Here is a 26,147-nt window from a genome sequence, read left to right as displayed (position 1 = left end):
CACCGTAACATTCGTTACACCGTAACATTCGTTACACCTTAGTTTGGTTACACCGTAACATTGTTACACCGCAACATCCGTTGCTTCGTAGCATTCATTTCACCGTGGCATTCGTTACACCGTAATAATGTTGTAACTTTGTTACGGTGTAATGAATATTGCGGTGTAACAATGTTACGGTGTGACCATACTACGGTGTAACGAATGATACGGTGTAAGGAATAATGCGGTGTAACGGTGTAACACTGCTCAGCGATGTTCACCAAGAAAAGAGCGACAATAACGACGGTAGCAAGAAGGTTAAGAGAGCGAAAAGAAGAACTAGATTAGAGGCGTGGTTGTGCGATCAAATCTACAGCTGAACACTACTTTGGTGTCTTGGGACAACTAGAATCCCAAGGATCACGGTGGCTTAAGGGTAGAGTACCCCGCTAGAGACGTGGGTGGTACGGGTTCGAATCCCGTCTGTGATCTGGTGATTTTTTTCGCTTCTTAACCACTTTATACTACCAGTTGTCGTTTTTCTTCGAATATCGTCTTCCAAGTAAAAAGAGTCATGGCCTAACTCAGGGTCAATAATAAAAAAAAAAAAGGGTCAATAATAAAAAAAAAAAAAATGTTTTGGTGTTACAATGTTTTGGTGTAACAATGTTGCGGTGTAACAATGTTGCGGTGTAACAATGTTGCGGTGTAACAATGTTGCGGTGTAACAATGTTGCGGTGTAACAATGTTACGTTGTTACAATGTTACGGTGTAACAATGTTACGGTGTAACAATGTTACGGTGTTACGGTGTAACAATGTTACGGTGTAACAATGTTACGGTGTATCAATGTTACGGTGTAACAATCTTACACCGTAACAATGTTACACCGTAACAATGTTACGGTGAACAATGTTACGGTGTTACAATGTTACGGTGTAACAATGTTACGGTGTAACAATGTTACGGTGTAACAATGTTACGGTGAACAATGTTACGGTGTAACAATGTTACGGTGAACAATGTTACGGTATAACAATGTTACGGTGTAACAATGTTACGGTGTAACAATGTTACGGTGTAACAATGTTTTGGTGTAACAATGTTACGGTGTAACAATGTTTTGGTGTAACAATGTTACGGTGTAACAATGTTACGGTGTAACAATGTTACGGTGTAACAATGTTACGGTGTAACAATGTTACGGTGTAACAATGTTACGGTGTAACAATGTTACGGTGTAACAATGTTACGGTGTAACAATGTTACGGTGTAACGAATGTTGTGGTGTAACAAGTGTACGGTGTAATCATACTACGAAGTAACGAATGTTGCGGTGTAACAATGTTACGGTGTAATCATATTACGGTGTTACTATGTTACGGTGTAACCATACTGCGGTGTAACCATACTGCGGTGTAATCATACTGCGGTGTAACGAATATTGCGGTGTAACAATGTTACGGTGTGACCATACTACGGTGTAACGAATGTTACGGTGTAATGAATGTTATATTGGTGGCACACTTGTGACAACGACCATACAAATCGCCATCAAAATATTGGTGGCACACTTGTGACAACCGCCATACAAAACTCCATCAAAATATTGGTGGCACACTTGTGACAACCGCCATACAAATCGCCATCAAAATATTGGTGGCACACTTGTGACAACGGCCATACAAATCGCCATCAAAATATTGGTGGCACACTTGTGACAACCGCCATACAAATCGCCATCAAAATTTTGGTGGCACACTTGTGACAACCGCCATACAAAACTCCATCAAAATATTGGTGGCACACTTGTGACAACCGCCATACAAATCGCCATCAAAATATTGGTGGCACACTTGTGACAACGGCCATACAAATCGCCATCAAAATATTGGTGGCACACTTGTGACAACCGCCATACAAAACTCCATCAAAATATTGGTGGCACACTTGTGACAACCGCCATACAAAACTCCATCAAAATATTGGTGGCACACTTGTGACAACCGCCATACAAAACTCCATCAAAATATTGGTGGCACACTTGTGACAACCGCCATACAAATCGCCATCAAAATATTGGTGGCACACTTGTGACAACGGCCATACAAATCGCCATCAAAATATTGGTGGCACACTTGTGACAACCGCCTTACAAATCGCCATCAAAATTTTGGTGGCACACTTGTGACAACCGCCATACAAAACTCCATCAAAATATTGGTGGCACACTTGTGACAACCGCCATACAAATCGCCATCAAAATATTGGTGGCACACTTGTGACAACGGCCATACAAATCGCCATCAAAATATTGGTGGCACACTTGTGACAACCGCCTTACAAATCGCCATCAAAATTTTGGTGGCACACTTGTGACAACCGCCATACAAATCGCCATCAAATTATTGGTGGCATACTTGTGACAATCGCCATACAAATCTACATCAAAATATTGGTGGCACACTTGTGACAACCGCCATACAAATCTCCATCAAAATATTGGTGGCACACTTGTGACAACCGCCATACAAATCGCCATCAAAATATTGGTGGCACACTTGTGACAACCGCCATACAAATCGCCATCAAAATATTGGTGGCACACTTGTGACAACGGCCATACAAATCGCCATCAAAATATTGGTGGCACACTTGTGACAACCGCCATACAAAACTCCATCAAAATATTGGTGGCACACTTGTGACAACCGCCATACAAATCGCCATCAAAATATTGGTGGCACACTTGTGACAACCGGCATACAAATTGCCATCAAAATATTGGTGGCACACTTGTGACAACCGCCATACAAAACTCCATCAAAATATTGGTGGCACACTTGTGACAACCGCCATACAAATCGCCATCAAATTATTGGTGGCATACTTGTGACAATCGCCATACAAATCTCCATCAAAATATTGGTGGCACACTTGTGACAACGGCCATACAAATCGCCATCAAAATATTGGTGGCACACTTGTGACAACCGCCATACAAAACTCCATCAAAATATTGGTGGCACACTTGTGACAACCGGCATACAAATTGCCATCAAAATATTGGTGGCACACTTGTGACAACCGCCATACAAATCTCCATCAAAATATTGGTGGCACACTTGTGACAACGGCCATACAAATCGCCATCAAAATATTGGTGGCACACTTGTGACAACCGCCATACAAAACTCCATCAAAATATTGGTGGCACACTTGTGACAACCGCCATACAAAACTCCATCAAAATATTGGTGGCACACTTGTGACAACCGCCATACAAATCGCCATCAAAATATTGGTGGCACACTTGTGACAACGGCCATACAAATCGCCATCAAAATATTGGTGGCACACTTGTGACAACCGCCTTACAAATCGCCATCAAAATTTTGGTGGCACACTTGTGACAACCGCCATACAAAACTCCATCAAAATATTGGTGGCACACTTGTGACAACCGCCATACAAATCGCCATCAAAATATTGGTGGCACACTTGTGACAACGGCCATACAAATCGCCATCAAAATATTGGTGGCACACTTGTGACAACCGCCTTACAAATCGCCATCAAAATATTGGTGGCACACTTGTGACAACCGCCATACAAAACTCCATCAAAATATTGGTGGCACACTTGTGACAACCGCCATACAAATCGCCATCAAAATATTGGTGGCACACTTGTGACAACCGCCATACAAATCTCCATCAAAATATTGGTGGCACACTTGTGACAACCGCCATACAAATCGCCATCAAAATATTGGTGGCACACTTGTGACAACGGCCATACAAATCGCCATCAAAATATTGGTGGCACACTTGTGACAACCGCCATACAAATCGCCATCAAAATATTGGTGGCACACTTGTGACAACGGCCATACAAATCGCCATCAAAATATTGGTGGCACACTTGTGACAACCGCCATACAAATCGCCATCAAATTATTGGTGGCATACTTGTGACAATCGCCATACAAATCTCCATCAAAATATTGGTGGCACACTTGTGACAACCGCCATACAAATCGCCATCAAAATATTGGTGGCACACTTGTGACAACCGCCATACAAATCTCCATCAAAATATTGGTGGCACACTTGTGACAACCGCCATACAAATCGCCATCAAAATATTGGTGGCACACTTGTGACAACCGCCATACAAAACTCCATCAAAATATTGGTGGCACACTTGTGACAACCGCCATACAAAACTCCATCAAAATATTGGTGGCACACTTGTGACAACCGCCATACAAATCGCCATCAAATTATTGGTGGCATACTTGTGACAATCGCCATACAAATCTCCATCAAAATATTGGTGGCACACTTGTGACAACCGCCATACAAATCGCCATCAAAATATTGGTGGCACACTTGTGACAACCGCCATACAAATCGCCATCAAAATATTGGTGGCACACTTGTGACAACCGCCATACAAATCTCCATCAAATATTGGTGGCACACTTGTGACAACCGCCATACAAAACTCCATCAAAATATTGGTGGCACACTTGTGACAACCGCCATACAAATTGCCATCAAAATATTGGTGGCACACTTGTGACAACCGCCATACAAAACTCCATCAAAATATTGGTGGCACACTTGTGACAACCGCCATACAAATCGCCATCAAATTATTGGTGGCATACTTGTGACAATCGCCATACAAATCTCCATCAAAATATTGGTGGCACACTTGTGACAACCGCCATACAAATCTCCATCAAAATATTGGTGGCACACTTGTGACAACCGCCATACAAATCTCCATCAAAATATTGGTGGCACACTTGTGACAACCGCCATACAAATCGCCATCAAATTATTGGTGGCATACTTGTGACAATCGCCATACAAATCTCCATCAAAATATTGGTGGCACACTTGTGACAACCGCCATACAAAACTCCATCAAAATATTGGTGGCACACTTGTGACAACCGCCATACAACACTCCATTAACATTGAAATAGCCCTTTAGGAACACACTTGTGACACGTAGTACATTTTCAATTCAAAAATGTTGTGCTCTCTTGTGATACGTGGTGTTATAAAATTAGACATAAATGTGTAGTGACATCTGTTGGTACCATACAGTTTTATAGCTTGCTTTTGCCTCTGCACGTGTCACAAGATAGCACAGAAAATTTGTTGAGAAACTGGTCTATGTCACAAGTGTGCCCAACGATATCCCGGAAACGGAAACGAATTTCAAAAATCGGGTGATGGCATCTTGTAGCGTTTGTTAAGTTTAATGAAACGCCATCATTTACTCATTTTCGACCAAAATGGCGTTTGTCACAAGATAGCACAGAAGCGACGCCCTATAGACATATGAAAGACAATAGCTAATAGGACCTTTTCAAATAAAGCTCTGGAACTGTTCAACCACTAACACCAGATGATATCTAGGAGGTCCTGCCTGTGGTTCCAAGTGAGTTCAATCCGTACTCGGCACCACGGCCAGCAGGCAAAACACCATGCTGAGTTATGGGCTTGTGCAGTCAGACAGATCGAAGTTTTTAATCTCTCAAAACGCAACCTGCTGCCACTGCAGGTCCACCGAAGAACCAAACGAGAAAACGGCAATTAAATGAGGCAAAATTATGAACACGGCAAAATAGATTTTCTCACATTGATTATACATTCAAATGTCAATTAGATGCAATTACAATGCCGCGGCAAATTCGTGTTTCTGTCAGCAGCTGGCTCAGACTAATCGGATTATCACAGCGTGAAGCTAAAACGATGGTGATGGTTTGCATTTGGCTTCGATCAATTGATCTCTAAACTAATCATATTTCTCTAGCGTCAGAAATAATGAAATCGCATAAAAGGTAAGACTGTGGCATGAACTGCATGGAAAAAACCCGTTATACTGCAAGGGTACTTGAAAATTTGGTCACCTAAAATAAATTGCTCAACTACTGAAAAAAGAAGCATTTTGCAGGATGGCTGAAGCCTTAAGGGGATGAGAAAGAGGGAAAAGCGCATAGCTCCAGATTCTCAGATCAAATGAAAACTTTGTTTGCGGATTTGAAGGCATCATGAGCAAAGAGTATAACGTAATATACAGTACAGTCATCCCACATATTCGGAACACCCACAAATTCGGAACTCTTTGATGGTAATTTGTCAATAGGATGCCAAATGCAACTTTTCTGTCGACCCTGCTATTTTTAGGACCTTTATTTGTACATTATCTTGCTATTCCACTAGTAAAAGTAGTACTTTTTGAACAAAAACCCTAATTTCAAGACTATTTTATCCAGAGCAGAAAAAATCTGCCTCCAAATTGCCTGTTCCATGATTGTGGAATGTTATTGTGCCTCCCACAATTGTGGAACACCTGAATTGAACCGATATTTTTTACAAAAAAGTTATCAGACCATTCATGAAACATAACTAAGCTTGAGTTTCGTTGGTTTCAGTGCGTGAAGTCATTATTTTGTAAAAAAATGTGTACTCCTGGAGAGAACCAAAGTTTGTTTACATCCGTAAGAAAAAAGTGTTCCGAATTTGTGGATTTCAAGGGTCAATGTTTTTCTTTAAAAACTTGATATAAAAAGTAAAAATGTACCGCCGGTCTATACATCAATCGAAAGATCGCAAGAAATGCTTTCACATGAAGGTAAAAGCAAATCATTATGTTCAATTAACGATTTTCTATGATTTGTTGAACATTGGCCGATCTGTAAACCGTTCCGAATATGTGGGATGACTGTATTAGGATGTAACAAATGGATGGGTTATTTTTGAGGCCATTTCAGGGCATGATCCCGTACTGAGCCTGAATCCCAAATATGAGTATGATTGGTTGCGACAGGGCCTGGCGCTTTGACTTTGAAGTTTAAATGGGATTTAACTCATAAAATCGATGCGTTTTGATTTTTGCCAGTTTTGCGCTCTTGAACGAACTTAGCTTTTTCAAAAAGTCGCAACCAATCAAGCTCATATTTGGGATTCAGGCTCAGTACACCTATAGGATCATGTCTTGAAATGCAAGCAACAATTACCCATTTTGTTACATCCTCATACAGTATGTAAAAAAAGTTTTTACACCCCTTGGGATACTATTAGGATGTAACAAAAATGACTTTTTGGCAGGCATTCAGGTTCCGGTGGGCATACTGAGCCCAAATCCTAAATATGAGCTTGATTGGACGTAGAGGGTGACGATTCTCGAGATTTTCAATTTCCCGGGAATCGAGAGTTGAATTTGGCCATTTCCCGGGAATTCCCGGGACCCGGGAATTTTTTTTACTATGCCAATAGTGGCATAATTAAAAAAGAAAAGTATAAAATTCGTTACTCATTCGTTAAATTAAGTATCCTCATAATTTAGAGGAACTATATAGTTTACTTTAATAGTTTAAAATGTTTACGAATCATAATTCGCACTGAGTGATTTTTCAAATGTTGCACAAACTTATTCCAAGAACTTCTTATTATTAAATTTTTGTGAAGTAAAAACATAGCTAATATATAATTTCCCAGTATCGAGATTCGTGCAATATGATAAATAACGACTCAATACAACAATTTAACTTTTTTCATCATTTTTAAGGTCAACTTTAAATTTTAATTTAATATTTACAGTTATCAGGAAAACTGGAGTGTTTACAATTGGCGAACCTTAACTTTACAAAGATTACCGCTCCAGAGTTTTTTTTTACAAAATATAATTAATATTGAGGTTGATGTGAAACATAAAATGGCCTTTTACACAAAAAAAAAGAAATTACCTTGATACAGCGAAATTACCTTAGGTACTAAGAATTAAAAAAAATATATATAAGCATTGCTATGCTCGAGAAAAGATATGGAATTTGAACTTATCTTGAAAAAGCTATAACCTCTTAGAAATAATAAATAAAAAAAAATATTTCTAGAGTTTTTTTTTATAACGTCCTATAAACATATGAAACAAGATATTGGGTTCTATTATATTAGGACATTAAAAAACACTGGATTTATAAAAAAAAACATTAAATTTCATTTCTGGGGTGTAACTGCAAAAAATGTTTTAAGGTAAATTTTAGGGTCCAATTTTTTTTTGTCTTCTCTCGATTATAGTTATTGGAATTTTTGACAAGTTAAAATTTAAAAAAAAAATATGAATAGAAAGATTAGAGAAACACTGGTTTATTCGAACTTGAACATCGAACATTAAACATCCAATGTTCCAAACAATTTTGAATTTTTCAAATAATTCTTGATTAGTTTATATAATTTTGCTTCAATAGTTTAAGTTTAAAATTTCCCAGGAGTCTCGACCGAATTTCCCGGGAATCGAGAGGTCCAAAAATGGTCGATTTCCCGGAAATTCCCGCTCGTCACCCTCTAGGTCTAGCACAGGTGTACGCTTGATCAAACAAATCGTCATGTTATGTTCAGTAATCTGTACACCCACGTACATATGTTTTTGACAAAGAACTTTGTCCTAAGGGCACTGTCTACGGGTGTCAATCCAAAATTTCGCGAAGCGAAAGTGTAACGATTTGTGTAATCGTTTAAACGCTTATATCTTCCACCCAATTCAAGTAATCTGCATGCTTTATCCACCAAACGAAAGGGGAAGTCTTAAATTGCAAGTAGACTACCTCACAAAGTTGATAAAACTTTGTTAAAGTACTCAAAAGTTAAGATGAAAATAAAATTCAGACCGGGAAAATCCCGGTCGCTGATTGGTTGAGCGCAACCTTTCCCGAACACATTAATCAGATTCAAGTATCTAGCACTTAGCAAATTTTGCTCTCTGCCACTGCTTCGAAAGCGTCGAGCCGTCACAGCCAAGCGAGGTTATAAAGAGCGCCGTGCCGCCGGTTGAAGCTCAAACGAGTCCGAAGCTTTGCACGAGGAGGATCGAGAAGCAGCAGCAGCACAGCAGAGCCGCCGAGAGGAAGGAGAGAATTGAAAAATTGGAAAGAGAGGCAGAGCAGGCGCGCGAGGGAAAATTGCCGGCAACTTGGAGTGTCATCATCGCATGGTTTTATCATCGTCATAGGACGTTAAAATGGTCCTTTTCAGGGCCAATTCACACGAAAGAGTATTCTTTAAAAATCTGGTTGGGTACAGTAGTGAGTGTTTGTGTGTGCGGAAGGGAAATCGAGTGGAGTCAACATCGAGTGGCAGTTGCAGAATCAGAAGGGACAGCAGAAATTTCCCCCGGTCAACGACGTGGAGAGGTCGCCGAAATGGCTCGGGCCGTCGCAGGAACGGGACGGATTGTCGCTGCAGGCCATCAAGGAAGAACGTTAGGGACCGATGTGGTCAAGCTGCTGATCCCGGAAGGCTCCGGTTAACGGCATCAAGAAGGGGTCTCCGTGTTGATCGAGAACCAGTTCCCTTTGGGTCAAGTTGGTTGTGGTTGCGATAAAGTTTATGGTTTTTGATACTGGACATGAAATTTAACATTTCGGCAGTCGTGACCGCAATCCGGAGTGGCCGGAGGCCCCGCGGATGTTCCGAAGGGGGACATTTCCCGAACCAAAAGAGTTGGGGCAATATGGGTATCAAACTTTATGGTTTTTGATACTGGACATGAAATTTGAAATTTCGGAAGTATTGGCCACAATCCGGAGTGGCCGGAGGCCCCGCGGATGTTCCGATGAGGGGACATTTGCCGAACCATAAGAGTTAGGGCAATATGGGTATCAAACTTTATGGTTTTTGATACTGCACATGCATCTGACCATTATCTGAAGTTACGCAGTTAAAATAAATCGCTTATTTTACGCAGGAAGTATTAAATCGATTACTGCGATTGCCTTTTTATTGTGCCGCGGCGAAATTCCGTTTCTGGAAATATAGAATAACTATTTCGAATTCAATTAGAGCCCTTGAAAGGGCAGTTTTAATGTTTGCTGTTGAAATTTACTTTGCTGCCGCCAATTGCTTGCAACAGCCTTGCAAAAACATTTCCGCATCTTGATAACTTTCGAGTGGTGAGGGAAAGTCGATTGATTTCACCTTGATTTCTATTGCAGCTCCATTTGCAATTTCCGTCCCCTTAGTTCGATAGGACGTTGATATTATGTCTTAAAACTATTCACAAAAGAGTTGTCTTATTTAATTATAAGGGAATCATGGGGAAATTTGGACCGGACATTCTTATCGAAAATTTCAACAATCATCTTGCAAAGTTCTTTGTCATATTGGTCATGTGTAACATAACCACCTGCACCTTTTTTTTGTACGAGTTATGCATTTTCAAAAAGCAATGAAAAAACCTTTTTTTAGAAATGGTGCAAGGTTGTGCAAGGATTTTTATAAATGGTGCAAGGATGTGCACATAAGGATGTGGACTACCCCAGTACATGTTAAAATACACTGAAATCCTATCAATGTCACCCCGGTGTACGGTAATTCATAACTATTTCTAGAAATTACATTTTATTGAAGACAACTAATACATCAACCTATGTATGATTTTTTTTTTATTTGTCATTAAAAATAATTAGCCCCAACCCAACCATTACGTACAATTTTGCCCATGATCCTATTTGACAGAACCACACAGAGTGTACCATAGCTTAGAGTGCCCAGAAAAAAACACTTTATGCTCAGCAGTTAGACAACTGCTTACATTTAAGCATTTGCAAAATTATCGCATCAAGAAGATTTTTTCAGTATCCACCCGCACCTTATTATCCTTGGACAAAGCTGTAGTGTAAAATTTTCAACGTTGAGTTAAGCCAATTTTTTATTTATGACTGACCATTTGTTGACAAAATTGACTCAAAGTTAACTCAGATGATTAAATACTGTTCCTAGCATGGGGAATAGTTTTTTCGCTATCAAGAATGATTGAGAAATGTTTTCTGGGCATCCTATGTACCAACTGACTATCTTACATTCAATAGAAATTATTGAACATTGCACTCTTTGAATAAGTGATGGGTATATGGGATAAATTTATTTATGAGGTCAAGGCGACATTAGGCAACCATTACACTTGATGACTGGCAGATAATCGTGACAATTTGAAAAGAGAGACCATTCTAAGCAGTCTGGTTTGTTAGTTTTAATAGGTAGGAATTAATCTTTGGTAACTTTTACTTCAGTTAAATGAGAAACTATTATGTGTTCTTAGGTTGGTGATCATGTACGTTTTCGAAGACACGTTAAGTTCCTTAAATTTAATGTTCTTTGCTTCAGGTACGAGTTGAAAAAATGTATATTTTTTTAATCTGATTGTTCATTATTGATTTACTGTTCCATTAAAGGCATCCCACCATGCAACGAGTTTTACCCTGAAACAATTCGAATGATTTTCAAGGAAAATAAGTTCTTTTTGATTGCATTTTCACTGCTACTTTACACCCAGCTGGGGGAAATCGTGTACTTGGCGCAGATGGTTCAGCGAGAATGTTCGTTTCTTGAGCTCACGTTTCAGGCTCCATGCGTGGGTTACTGCAGCATCGGTTTGCTGAAGATGGTCGTAATTGCAGTTAAAAGAAATGTCATTGCAGAGTTGGTGCAAAATTTACGGGATGTTTGGGATCAATCGGTAAGTTGATATATGCTGCAATCAATTGTTGCGATTAATAAGTAAGTTGTCATCTCAATAATAAACATTGAAACTATATCTTAAAGATCATTACAGTGGAACATAGGGAAATTTGCAAAAACGTTATGAAACCTGCTATTTCCATCACTTCTCTAACTGCTGTTGTAAATGTTATAATGGGAATATCGTTCACTATTTTGCCGATTGCGGAAATGATTTATCATTACGCATTAGCAGGTGGTTGGGTGCGCCAGTTACCATTCCTCATTTGCTGGCCGTTTGATCCGCTTAGTGGAAATAAATATTTTCTAGTATATCCGTTATACATTGTTATTGGATTTTCAGGAATAATAATTCATATGGTAGGTATTGTATGGTGTTTTTCTTTTATAAATATAACTTTACACAAAACATTTTCAGGCATTTGACTGCTTATTTTGCATTTTGACTGCGCATATTTGTATGAACTTTAGGATACTAGAGCATGACTTTGAAAATATAAAATCAGCAAGTGACATCAACGAAACATCTGAATCGATTACAAAATGCTTAATACACGTAGAAAAACACCAACGTTTGCACAAGTAGATTTTAGTCACTTTCTCTATTTCACAATGTTTATAAACATTTATTTAAATTTTAAGGTATAAAGAAGCAGTAGATGGAATATTCAGTTTTACACTGTGTTATAACTTTTTTGTCAGCTCTATTATTATTTGTATTCAAGGATTTATGATAACAGTAAGTGATTGTTAATTTTGTTTTATAGATAAAAAAAATAAATTATATTTATGTTGCCTTATATGTATATTACCTCATTTTCCAAACTAACTATTTAAGATAATCAGTAACTTTTCAATTCTTTTTTACAAACTAACATTCAGATAAAACCATGCTCTTTTTCCAATTTTAGGCTGCTTCCGGCTACACGTTGATTAAGTTCGCCCTATTTCTTGCATCCTTTTTAGTCGAGCTTTTCTTGCTGTGCTTTTACGGACAGGATGTCTCAGAAAGTGTAATTTACATAAATCATCGAAAAATAAGCGAATGCGCTTTCAACCTTCTTTTTTTTTAATTTGAATTTAGAGCTCCCAAGTGGCTCAAGCAGCTTATAATTGTAGCTGGTACAATGAGAGCAAGAAATTTCGCCAATTGATTCTTCAAATCATCATGAAAGCTCAACGTCCACTTGTCCTGATGGCATGGAAGTTTTGGCCCGTTAACATAATGACATTTAGTAGTGTTCGTTCAAGCATTTTTTTTTTTTTTGGTAATTGATTTCCTAAATTAAATGTTTACTTTCAGATTCTAAGTGCATCATGGTCCTATTTCACACTGCTTCGCACAGTTTACTATAAATAAAACAGTCACAAAATGGTAAAAATAAGACAAAAAATTAAATTCAAATAAAACTTATTCATTCGGTTATGCGTAATTAAACCAAAATTGCAATAAATAACGATTTCATCAAATGATTGGCGTTGTTCACAGTGGCATCACGTGAACTTGTTAGCACCTACGGTGCCAAAGCAATTACGAAATTCAAATGAAGACATTATCGTAGCAACGAATTAATACAACTATAAATCATATCTCGCTGAACGTCTCGTTAGAAAACCCGCTTCACTTAGTTTCAGTAATCCCGGCGAATCACCATTTTAACAGAGTAACATTCCTAGGTTGATGGAGTGGGGCGGTACCCACATATCAGGGAGTTTAATCGCTAAGCTCCTCCTACAAATGTGTAAAAAGTGACAACATCATTCATGGTTAAAACAAGGTGCAACTTTTGTGATTTTATTTTAATTTAAACTCAAAAGATTCTGTAACTCAACAAAATGGGATGTCCGTTTTCATCCCAGGTTTAAAGTATTTCAAGCATGTATAGTTTTTAACTTACAATAAAACGACATTCACGAGCATGCCCTAGGCAAAGGGGCAATAAAACCCCTGTCGGATGTGGCTACTGCAGAATAATTTACGATCACCCCACTTCAACGGTCGCCCCAGGTTGGCAGGTCGCAGTTGCACATTCAATTGAATTTTGTTTTTTCAATAAAATCTAATAATCTAATTAGAACGCGTGCATATTTTAATCGTAAATCTTACCGAACAGCTTGAAGCCACCACGGGACCCCCTGCTGATGTTGCATAAATTTCATTTTCATATTGATGAGGTTGTTTGTGATGTGATAGCAAAATGGACTGAATAACAATTGTAAGTGGCTATTAGTTATTTGTCGTACTTGATCGACAAGCGCTTGGTAAAAATGCATCTGTTTTAAAGTTAATCCAATTGAAATGAAATAAAGAATTGATAGAGTTAATCTTAACCTGCGGATTGGTGTATACGACGAAAACAATAAAAATATACAAAGAGACAGTCTCTTTGTATTCACAGTAATGCATTCTGCTAAAACACTCAACCAAACCACAATAAAAATATTGTTTTCTTGAATAGTCCATTAAGACAAGTTGCTCAAAATTTATATTAAATTCATCGTTTGGTAATGAGAAATGAGACGAATCGTTGATAAAACTTCTCATATTCAAGGAGGCACAGGGTATCTTATAGAAATTCTTAATTTTTCCCAGTTCCTGTTTAGGGCATCCTTGATGTCTCATATCTGGAGTTTTTTTATTTATTGGTCCAATAAACCAAATTTCCAGATTTTGCTTTTTGGGTGTTTTTGAAACCGCCTTGAGTCAGGGGTGTTAAAAAACACCCAAAAAGTAAAAATTGAAAATTTGGTTTATTGGACCTTTTCAAAAAAAAACTCCAGATATACTGTAAATTATCCTGCACAAAAAAAACTGTTTTGGGTGATGATCTGTTTTTCATTACCTATTTAGTTGGCAGTTTTTGTTGAAATTGACCGGTCTATTCTAGAAGTTGCATCGAAGTGCCCCAATTTAGATGAAACTTAGAGAGTTTGCTCATGCCAATTTTGAGCCCTCTACGACAAAGGAAAGTAAGTTAAAACCTGGGTGCTGAAAAGACAGAATGCGTAATGTGATTTTCGAAAGCTCCCCACTGCTCCCCACTAATACATCTGCACTACAGCTGTAAACATAAACAAAGTAGAAGGCTATGTTCAAGCTCAAGCGTGACATATTTTTTGCTGCTGAAGTGAATTATTATGAAACAATTTGGATCTGTTGATGTTGATGTTTTAGATGAAAAATTAAGTGCTTCGCACTTTTTTCTTCGTAGACCAAACGATGGGCGGCCAAAAGAGGCCTTTTTTTGTTTTCCACGTGATGAAAAATTGTGTCAAAAGTGGGTGGAATTTCGTGAATCAGAAGAGCAACCGAATGGAAGTTACGAGATTATGTATCTTTGATGTGTAGTGATAATATCGGAGTATCCAATATTATTTGGAAAGTACTATTGATAGTTATTGATAATTCGTCGCTAACATTTTAAAAAGCGTCATAAACATAGATTTTGTAGACATAGCGATTATAAAATTTTAGCGACGAATTATGCCAAACTCGATTTCAAACCTCTTATTAAGATGTTTTGACTTCGAATACCTCAATAGTCATCGATTTTTTTTTATTCCTGACTAAATAAATTTTAGATCGATCACAATACTTGCCACTTCTTGGTATAATTATGCGAACAGTAAATTGGTTCCGCTTTGACAGTTCTAAATTGAGGCCGCTTTGCGGACAACTTTTCTGCACCCAGGTTAAAACGGTACGGCAATTTGAGGTCCGAAAACATGCTAATTATAAGGTTCAGCACTGAAACAAGTGCTAAAAAGTTGAACTAGATATGATTTGCACTTTGGGACCATCCATAAACCACGTGGACACTTTATTGGTAATCTGTTACACCCCCCCCCCCCCTCCCTCGTGGACAATTGTTCATACAAAAAAAACTTTTTTGTATGGATCGTGGACAATCGCCATACCCCCCCCCCCCTCAATTGTCCACGTGGTTTATGGATGGTCCCTTTTCATGACCGACATATAAGCTTAATTGGTTGCGACAGGACCTGGCGCATTGACTTTGAAGTTTAAATTTTATTTAACCCGTAAAATTGGTTTTGGTTTTTGCCAGTTTTGAGTACCTTTATGATTTTTTTTTTGTATTTTTCAAAAACATCACAAGTTTTTAGTTTGTGTTCCAGGGAATAACTTTGCAGAAGAGTGCAAATAGATTCGTCCACTTTTAAGAATATTACAGAATTCATAACACCGCCGATGAAAACTTTTACTTTTTCTTCCCTTTTTCTGGCAGCACTTGCTGCTCCTGCAGAAAAGATAGAGGTAGGTGTCGTAACGCTCATGCAACCAAGCAAGGTGATGGTTGCCAGAAGAGCTTGAAGAAAAAGTTAACAAAGTTAAACATTGAAAATATAAATTTTTAACAGTCGTCACAGTTCTCTGAGATTTCGGTCATTCGATTTTTTTTGTATTTTTTAATCCGGCTGAAACTTTTTTGGTGCTTTCGATATGCCCAAAGATGCATATCGGATCATTAGTTTGTCCATATAATTTTTCATGCAAATTTGGCAGCTGTCCATACAAAAATGATGTATGGAAATTCAAAAATCTGTATCTTTTGAAGGTATGTTTTGATCGATTTGGTGTCTTTGGCAAAGTTGTAGGTATGGATAAGGACTACACTGAAAGAAATGATACACGGTAAAAAATTGTGATTTTTTATTTAACTTTTTGTCACTAAAACTTGATTCGCAAAAAAAAACACCATTTATATATTTTTTTTTATTTTTTGATATGTTTTAGGAGACATTAAAGGCCAACTTTTCAGAAATTTCCATTTTAGCATTAGCATTAGCATTTGGAGGACACCCCACCACCGGAAGGCTCCACAACGCTTATCCCATTGTTTGGTGTGGTTTGGTATTAGACCCTCATCCGGAACAATAATCCAACACGGGATATACCATGTCTTCATGTTTTCATGAGTGTGTAATACTACCCAGGGCATAGGGGGGTCCTGGCCGGGTCCAAGCTATCCTCAGGGATGGGAAGGATCGTTAGTAAACACCTATCTAAAGTGCGCAAGGACCCCTACGTCACCTTAGTGGCATAGATGTTTGTAGGGAGGTTTTGGACTCAATGTTAGTAGGAGAGGTAGAACCCTAGGATACAACTCTAAAGGCGTTGCGGGTTGGTTGTAATAGTATTCCTAGTTCCAGTCTAGGCTCGTCAAGTCGCCATGGCCTAGTGGTTAGCATTTTTGCCTACCAATCCAAAGGACGGGGGTTCGAACCTCGCTTCCAGCGACTTTGATTTTTCGTTCATATTCAGCATTTCAAGTATTTCTATGTCCTTAACTTTCTCGATGGGAGCAGATGGGAATCGAACCCAGAACCATTCGCTTACAAAGCGAACACCGTAACCATTCAGCCACAGCTGCTCCCATGCCAACTTTTCAGAAATTTCCATTTGTTTAAAAAATCTTTGACCGAGTTATGAATTTTTGAATCAATGCTGATGGTTTTCAAAAAATCGAAATACGGATCGCAAAAATTTTTCAACTTCATTTTTCGATGTAAAATAAAATTTGAAATCAAAAAGTACTTCAGTGAAATTTTGATAAAGTGCACCGTTTTAAAGTTTTAGCCATTTTTAGGTAATTTAGGGAAAATAGTCGATGTTTTTCATTTTTTTAAATTACTGCACATGTTTGCCCACTTTTGAAAACAATATTTTTAAAAAGCTGAGAAAATTCTTTATATTTTGCTTTTTTGAACTTTGTTGATAAAAAACGATTTCGTAGAGAACTGCTCAGCAAATGCTGCTCATGCAGGAAAGATTGACTGCCCCAGATCGCATAAATGTCCCATATGCATTTTCATCACTTTGGAGTTAATGATGCAGTTTGATTTAAAATCGTGTGCTCTTTCAGAAAAGCCTATAACATCCAGTACTTTGTTCTAGAAATCAGGAAGAAATCCAGTTTTTGCGCGAAAACTTAACACGTAGCCTTTTTTTTTTTAATTAAATATGTCTTTATTGCATTTTCTTATAATAATTACATTTCATTTACATTCTAAGTGGTATGGCAAAATGCTCTTCATCTTTGTTATATTTTTCATTTTATTATTAGCTGTTCACATTCATTTATTTACTTCAAATTGTTTTACATTTTTGCATTGAATCAAATACATTTGGGTAAAAAAGAAAAAATAACTTTAACAACTAATCCTAACATAAAACTAAAAAAAAGTAAATTCATTGAAATATTCAAAATCATTAGAACGAGTAATCTTCGAACTATATTTTAAGATAAATCCTCCAAGCGTTCTTACTTGTTCTGCAGGAGTTTTGCAACCACGCAGTGTTGTTGTCATCTCGATGAAAATGTTCAGAAGTTCTTGTGGTGAAAACAGGTCACTGCTGCCTTCATCCGTTGAAGCTGGTTGGTTTTCCCTTGGTTGCTGACTGAAGCCAGGAGGTGTTGTATTCTTTGCATTTTTTGCCGCTGATTCAACGGCAATGGCTGCAGATTTGGAACCACTCGAACAGATCCTGCTCCTGGTGACGCCAAAGCAGGAAAATTCACGTCCGTGAATGCTGGTGGTGTTTTGCGACGATTTGGTTGGTGCCTCATCATCGCTTGCTGCCGAATTTTAAAAACTCAGCTCGTTTTGGGCAGCTTCGATTCTTGGTCGAATGGTCGCCACCGCAATTGAAGCATTTGGCTTCGATGTTCTCGTTGATTGTTTCGCAAGCTTGTGTTTTGTGCTCACCTCCGCAGGTTGCACAACCACTTTTGATGAAACAGTTCCTTCCACCATGTCCAAACTGCAAGCAGTTCAAACATTGTGTCACGTCACGGTGCACTGGACGATAACGTTCCCAAGACACGATGATGTTGAAAATTGCCCGAACTGCCTTCAGCTCAGACGGCGTTGTCGATCCTTTCTCGAAATGAACCAGGTACAGTTGATCACGATACTTGATGTCCTTGTTGTGTCTCGTCATCTTGAAGACTTCGATCACGTTCAACTTATGGCCTATCTACAATCACTTAGCTTAGAATAGTTAAGTAAAGTAAAACTTAGAAAATGTACACAACTTACGGCCGTCATCCACAATCAACTTAGAAAATTTGCTGGGCTGATATACGTTGCTATGCAGTTGTTTGTTTGGAAACGTCAACTTACCGTAGATTTTGAAATTTTCCAAACCATACGTCAAGTTTCTAATTTTATTCCTTTTCATTGTAGAAGATCAGATTCATTTCCATTAATTCAAACTCCTAAGCTAAGTGAAATTTTCTAAGTTAAGTGATTGTAGATAGGCCATTAAGAGTTTTGAGCTTAAGCCCAGTCAGCCACTTTCGGTCCGAATCCGATGACGATGTTTTCACAAAAATGGGTGGCAACTTTTCCCGTCGTTCAAATTCTTCCTTCTCGCTCACGTCTACAGGGAGGGTAGCGAACTGGTTTCCAGACGAATTTTGAGCGTCCTTGCTCAAACTGCCTGGCTTTACAGGTAGCGCTTCGGCATTCTTTAGCTTCTTCAAATCTGCCGGTCCTGCTGGTGAGGACCGCCTCTTTTTCTTGCCGTGAGGCATTTTTTTGCACTTTTTAGCACTTTTTTGATGTGTGAGGGACGAACGTCTGACTCGCTTCTCTGCAGGTCGCAGACTCAACACGGAGCGTTATGTATGTGACAAACTTCAAATGCGTTTTTCTCAGCTTGCTGTTTTTGCATATGGGACATTTATGCGAACATGGGCAGTTGAGGTAGGCGTCGTAACGGTCATGTAACCAAGCAAGCTAAAGGGTTGCCAGAAGAGCTTGAAGAAAACATGGACAAAGTTAAATAAAAGTTAAAAATATCAATATTTAATAGTCGTCGTTTGCAGATTAAGTGAAATCATTCCAGTATTTTTGTAGCTCATTTTAGAGTGCTTTAGAATATCTTCTTCATGCCAAAAAAAACCCTCATTAATGATGATAAAAATCTGTATTTCATCAAATAACTTTTTAACACTTTTCATCGACTAAAAACACATTTATTTTGGGAATTTGGGAAATCTTTTTTTTTTTTTTTTGGGAGGGTGATCCAGCCGCACATCGTTGATGTCGAAACCTCTAAACTGGGCCCTCGTCCTGTCACGTCCGTCAGTAGTCTTGTCGTACATTACAACTAGAACCAGATCTGCCAATGAATTAGTACACTTCGACCAAATAAACACTGACGCTGCATGGATCTGACTCTAGAATAAATGCACAGTTGTGTGTTATTCATAAGTCCAAAATGTTAAATTATTCATATAAGTCCAAATATTCATTTGCGGATAACTACCTAATTTGAATTGAATACAAGATTTAAAGCAACCTATCCGAAAGCTACTCTTATCTCAAATCCCCGACATTTTAATTGTTAACCAAAAAAAACGTTTCTTTTAAAACCTGTCTGGCTTCTTTTAAAAAAACAAAAAAAAAAATAACAGTTGATATTTTACAAGTCGTGAATTGAAAAAGAGACGACCATTTGTTCGTCAGAATTCCAGTAGATCCTCGATTCGCAACAATGGTCGATACAATCATAATCCTACAACCGTTAGTTCAACAGATCAACGAATTTAGTCCGATATCATTTCACTATTGATTGATCGAGACTCTATGGAAATTTTGACAAATCAGAATGGTTTTTATGCTACTTGAATGAAAATCACCGATTCTGATAGAATTACTAAATTCACTGTTACTGATTTTGTCCCTAAATAACTAAAGGCAAAGTATAAAAAGTTGATATTTATAGTTAAAATCCTAAATTCTACAAACACTATTTTTTTAAACCCGCATCCTAACCTGACACCCACATTAAGATAGGGAAAAATCACATATGTAGCGGTTTATTGTACAAATTTGATATTTCCACTATCAGAGAACCTCCTTGTCTCGATGACAGCTTACCGGCCATCGATTAAGCCCTGAGACTACGCCAAAGTGGGTTCTCGCAGCATGAAGTGGTGTCCATGTGTAAAAATGGAAGCTTCAGCAATATACTAGAGCGTCCAATTTCCCGGGGTTACAAAATTCCCGGGAAACGGGAAATTTTCAACAAATTTCCCGGGAAATCCCGGGAATTCCCGGGAAATTTTATTTTTTCGAAAATTATTCTGATATTGTTCCTGGTTTATATTTTGCAACAGAATTGTATAGAACAGCAACTTTAATGGTCAAAATGAGTGTGAGGATCAATTAATGGCTTAGCTGCTTGTAAAAAATCATGCAATTTTGAGAAAATATGTAAATTTTCTTATTTTTTATGCTGTCTTAAAAATCGTACCGTATATTTGAATATTTCAAGCGAGTTCTTGAAATATGGTTGCAATCTTTGGGTAAATTTCATATGATACGAAGTTGTTTTTTTGTGATTTTTCATGGTTCCATTTATGGTATGATTTCAGTTATATTGTTATATGGCCTAATAAATTAAATAGAATAAAATAATTTACATTGTGCAAAAGTGTTTGAAAATAAACGATATTTTATTTATGTGTAATCCTCTTACGGCCTCGGTAGCTCACGTGCTTCATAAATTTGTAAATTCAAACAACCCTTTTTGAAAATTTTTATTATATCAATTTAATTGTCTTCCGATATGGTCAAGGTAAACAAAAATGTTAAACACATCTCAATTCATGGCCGGAAGAGGTGAATATCTTATTTTCAAAATTTAATGATTCAACAAAAAAATTCGTTAAGAAAGGTTGTCGAAAATAAAATAACTAATATTCATTCCATCATAGCGTAATTATTGTTGCCCACCATGTAAGCAAATAATATTCCTAGTTGTGAATGCTTCAAAAATAAATATTGTCTGAATTAAACCTTGACATGAAATTCACAGACATGCTGATTATTTCAAAATGAACAGTAGATTGAAATGACTAAAATCAAATCAGGTTAGCTAATTAGTAGGGTATGTGAATTTTCACGATTTCGCGGACAGCGTGAAACTCGTGAAATTTGAAGATTTCCGTGAAATCCCGTGAAATTTGTTAATTTTCTCAAATCAATTCTTTAAAATAATAACATAATCAATATTTCATTCATTAATGAATTTTAAAGTAAATTTTATTAGTTTTCAATTGAAAAGTGTGATATAAACCATTTGAAAAAATATTAGCAAAACCTACATTAACATGAAAATGATAGAACATTTACTGAGAAGTGAATGCAGCGAAAACATAAATGATGTTTACAAAAATTAGTCAAAGAAAAAATATAATCTCGCATTTTTTTATAAATTCTGTATTTTTCAACCGAAATTTGTAAAATTTTATTTTATTGTGATATTTTTATTGAAATCAATATTTTTAGAAATGAATTAATAGCAAACATTCTTGTAAAATAAGCATCAAGTGGAAAAAGTCGTCTTTCCATTTTCCTCCGGTCTATGATTTAACCGGAAGAGCAAAAAAAAAATAGATTGAAAAATTAAATTTCATCAGAGCAAAGCAAAATATTTAGTAAATAGATTGCTTTTTACTGGATAATCTAAAAAAAGCTTATCAATTTTACTTAGGAAACTAACTTAATGAAGCAATATTTTCATGACCCATAATAACAATTAAATCATTATTTAATTTGATATTTGAAAAACATAATTTTATAAGAAATTGAAAGAGTCATGCTTGGTTTATTCAACATTAAATGAATATTTATTTTTAAGTTTTGTTTTCAATTTAGATTTTTTTTTATCTTTAAAGTCACCTTTTAAGAAAATTTCACCTGTTTAATTTTCACGATATTTGATTATTTGCGTGAATGGCTCCCGTGGAAACTAAAAAAAAAAATGTTTTTTTTCTGTTCGGTTTTTTAATAACATTTTGAAGATTTCGTTACAGATTAAATTATTTTTGCCTACTGATTTTAAATTTAGTTTTTGAAAAGTGAGATGAAAACTCAAACAATATTTTTAACTGGGCAAAATGTTGCAAAAAAGTTATTTTAATTGTTAGATTATTTTGTTGAATTTGAATTTGATATTAAATTCAATAAATTAGTGTCACGTTCAAATAAAGTTCAAATAAAGTTATGATTTTTTAAGTTTATTGAAAACAAGCATGAAAAGTAGTTTCTGAGATAGTTATTATAATATTTTTCACGTTCCGCGAAATTTCCGTGAAATTTGGTGTTTTAAAATTAAGGTCCCCGTGAAATTTGCATTTTTTGAGCGTGAAAAATCACTAAGCCTACTAATTAGTATTACTTTTTGTGTTATTTCAAAACATTGGTGCCAAAAGGTAGGAAAATGTATACTTTCGCTTGTATTTCGGGAATTCCCGGGAAATTTACAAATTTCCCGGGAAACGGGAAATATTTTTTTCCGGGAAATCCCGGGAATTCCCGGGAATTTTTTTCCCGGGACGGGAAATTGGACGCTCTACAATATACTGAACACTTCGATTTTAATTCCACATCGAATCAAATCATACTCTTTGCCAAACAAGCATCAAACCTATGACACTCATTATGACAAAGCCCAGGGATTTTGGGAATTTGGGAAATCTGCCTTCAAAATCACCTTTCTCGACGTCATATATATTTGAAAAAGGTTAAGGCTGGTGCAAATATTTTTCAAAGTTTTTATCCCTCTGCGCTGGTCAGGGTAGAGGGGAAGGCAAAAAAATTAAAAATTGAAATAACAAGCCATATTTTTAACATTTGAATGAAGAAAGTGGTATAAAATGCATTTTACACTAGTTCAGTTGATTTTCAATCATTAGTTTTCAAAAAATGTAAGATTTGACGGAAACAAACATTTTAGCGAAAAAAAAATTCACAAAATTATTCTTAACGCAGAGGAATGCATTTTTAATTGATTTCAGCTGACGCACTTGAACTTCCATTTAAATTTTGATGCTTTAGAAGGGGGAGGTGGTGACAATATATTTTAATAATATTTGTTCCAGTCTAATGTTGACTTATACAAAAAAATATCAAAAAATTCAATGGTTATTTTTCTAAATGTTACTCAATCTACTTTCAGGTAGTTGGCGCCTTGCTTATATTCCTCTCCAAACCACACCGAATGACATCAATTCGACCAAAATCAATCGATCCAGTGGATATCCGCCCTGTTCTCGTGTTAGCTCAGAAATTGAATTCCGAATTTTGTGGATGCCCCACGCTTGCCATGGGATGACCGTTATTTGCCTTTAATTCACAGAAAATAACAATCATATCTGTACGTGCATTACTACGCGAATCGGCGCTGACGACGACAGCAACGTCACGATGTGATGTTTGCTTATCTGACTATTTATGTTAACCAAATATTGGCTCAATTTGTACGTAGGTATGTGCTTCTAAGCCAAGAAGTCAGACGCCGGCTACGTTTGCGACACAATATTTGACCACTTTTATCTGCACGTGCGAATTGCAACGCAATGTTGTGTTTTTCGTATGATTTATGAGTAGTCCGAAGATGGTCAGACGGAATAAAATGGATTTTTTAAATAGAATCCTTATATTTTTGTTTTATCAAGATAAGTTAAAACTTTTTTTTAGATAAAAAAACTAAAATTTAAAAAAAATGCCAGAGGGAATTAATAGAAAATGTAGAAATGTTCATGTGATAATCCTTCCCGTGCGTGATAAATTTGCAAATTTAATTTATGTACCTTAAATTTGAAATTTCACCACGGTAGAGGGCAATGACGAGCGTTGATGTGACGTCTGATTAGAAAACTCGTGATTTTCGTAACGTATGTTTGCAGATAGCGGCAGATTCTTCGACCGTGACTAAACTCAATTGGAATGATAACACGATATTTCTTGTTTGGTTCTCGTTTCTGTCACCTGCCCCCCATGAATCGGCGATATTTATCTTGAGGGAAAGAATGTCGGGGGTTTCCGGCGGCTATTAAAAGAAATTTCTGAAAATTATTTTTTGCAATTCCGTCTTGAAACTTCCTACTTTTCATGTCATGCTCGCGTGACGAAACAGCCTACTTTTATCTACTAAAAATAACAAAATCGAATAGATACACATTTCAAAACAAATGCTGAAAAGTTCTCCTTTTCAGCACTGAAATGGATCCTGAAAAGTTGTACTTTTCAGCACAAGTTTTGAAAAGTAATACTTTTCAACATTTTTTTTTATTTAAACGATTTATTGACAGAATACATGAACATTGGACTTATAATTTCACTCAATGGGTGTTTTTCAGAAATGCAAAAAATGTTGTATGGAACTCGTTGCAAACCTTGATTTTTTCTGCACTTGTCGTATTTATCCAACTCGGTGAACCTCGTTGGACAAATGTACGACACGTGCTAAAAAAAATCTTCTTTTTGCAACTTGTTGCATAAACTACTATTTTGTGGCAACATGACCACCTCAAGAATTTAAATAAACGCTTTTTTCCAGCAACTAGCACATTAACATTGAGTGCAACTTACTTTAATTTTTAACACTCATTTAAAAATTTCGACAGGAATTGCAGACAATATGTTTATTTAAAAAACTATTCTGAACGTCAATAGTTAACCAGTTGTTACAAATACAGTACAGTACAGTACAGTTTTAATCATTTTTGATGATTTTTTCAACAAGTCATACATTGTGCCAACATCAGCGGTAAGCTACTAAAACAGTCCATCTTCCTCTGGAATCTGCCATTTCCGAACATTGATACCCAGCACACGTGTCGAAATCCTCTTGAAACAATTGCCATAAAAGTGCAAACGTTAATCAAAATGCAGGCACACGTTCTATACGCACCGATCGATCGCAACAGCGAGCTCGTGCGCGCGAAAGTTGATGGTCCAGTTTTTGTTTGATCTCCTCCTTGTCAAAGCAAAGCAATGCATTCTGTCCACCAAAGAAAAGAAAAACCATTGCAAGTCTCGCATGTCGCGTGTCCGGGCTTCATATACGCATCAACGGCTTCTCCCCTCGCGAATTCCAGCGACAACCTGTTCGCGAACCGTTGCGATCCTCAGCACATGTTTCCGACTTTGCCATGTTCCGATCGATCGGAACGCTTAATGCAGTGCTTCTAAAATAATGTAAAATTGAGTAAGCATGAAACTAACTCAACATAAATTTTATTATAAAAATGATATTGAATTTTAATCCAATTAAATTATTTCCACATCTTTTTTGACATAAGAGCAATTCTCTACGAAATCGGTATTTTTTCTCAAATTTTAATTTTTGTATTTTTTAATCCGACTGAAACTTTTTTGGTGCCTTCGGTATGCCCAAAGAAGCCATTTTGCATCATTAGTTTGTCCATGTAATTTTCCATACAAATTTGGCAGCATGGGTCTCGTGGCGCAGGGGTAGCGGCTTCGGCTGCCGATCCCGATGATGCTATGAGACGCGGGTTCGATTCCCGCCTTATCCACTGAGCTTCTATCGGATGGTGAAGTAAAACGTCGGTCCCGGTTTCTCCTGTCTCGTCAGAGGCGCTGGAGCAGAAATCCCACGTTAGAGGAAGGCCATGCCCCGGGGGGCGTAGTGCCAATAGTTTCGTTTCCATACAAAAATGATGTATGAAAATTCAAAAATCTGTATCTTCTGAAGGAATTTTTTGATCGATTTGGTGTCTTGGGCAAAGTTGTAGGCATGGATACGGACTACATTGGAAAAAAATGATATACGGTAAAAC

General features: G+C 37.1%; 1 protein-coding gene across 2 annotated transcripts; it reads left to right on the top strand.

The window, feature by feature from the left end:
• Positions 1 to 10,988: 10,988 nt before the first annotated feature.
• LOC6040126 (odorant receptor 4) lies at positions 10,989 to 13,601 on the top strand. Of its 2 annotated transcripts, XM_038266297.1 has the most exons (9): positions 10,989 to 11,042; positions 11,105 to 11,169; positions 11,238 to 11,521; positions 11,608 to 11,883; positions 11,942 to 12,105; positions 12,166 to 12,262; positions 12,435 to 12,536; positions 12,608 to 12,763; positions 12,827 to 13,601. In XM_038266297.1, the coding sequence occupies exons 2-9, from the start codon at positions 11,115 to 11,117 to the stop codon at positions 12,881 to 12,883; spliced, it is 1,191 nt and encodes a 396-aa protein (XP_038122225.1). In that variant the 5' UTR covers positions 10,989 to 11,042; positions 11,105 to 11,114; the 3' UTR covers positions 12,884 to 13,601. The 2 variants fall into 2 exon arrangements, with proteins under 2 accessions (XP_038122225.1, XP_038122226.1); XM_038266298.1 differs by lacking the exons at positions 10,989 to 11,042; positions 11,105 to 11,169 and having other exon boundaries at positions 11,473 to 11,521; positions 11,867 to 11,883.
• Positions 13,602 to 26,147: the final 12,546 nt, after the last annotated feature.

Source organism: Culex quinquefasciatus, chromosome 3 (genome assembly GCF_015732765.1).
Source record: "Culex quinquefasciatus strain JHB chromosome 3, VPISU_Cqui_1.0_pri_paternal, whole genome shotgun sequence".
NCBI classification, from domain to species: domain Eukaryota; kingdom Metazoa; phylum Arthropoda; class Insecta; order Diptera; family Culicidae; genus Culex; species Culex quinquefasciatus.
The sequence above is the reverse complement of the archived record's forward strand: the minus strand, read 5'-3'. Positions and strand labels throughout refer to the sequence as shown.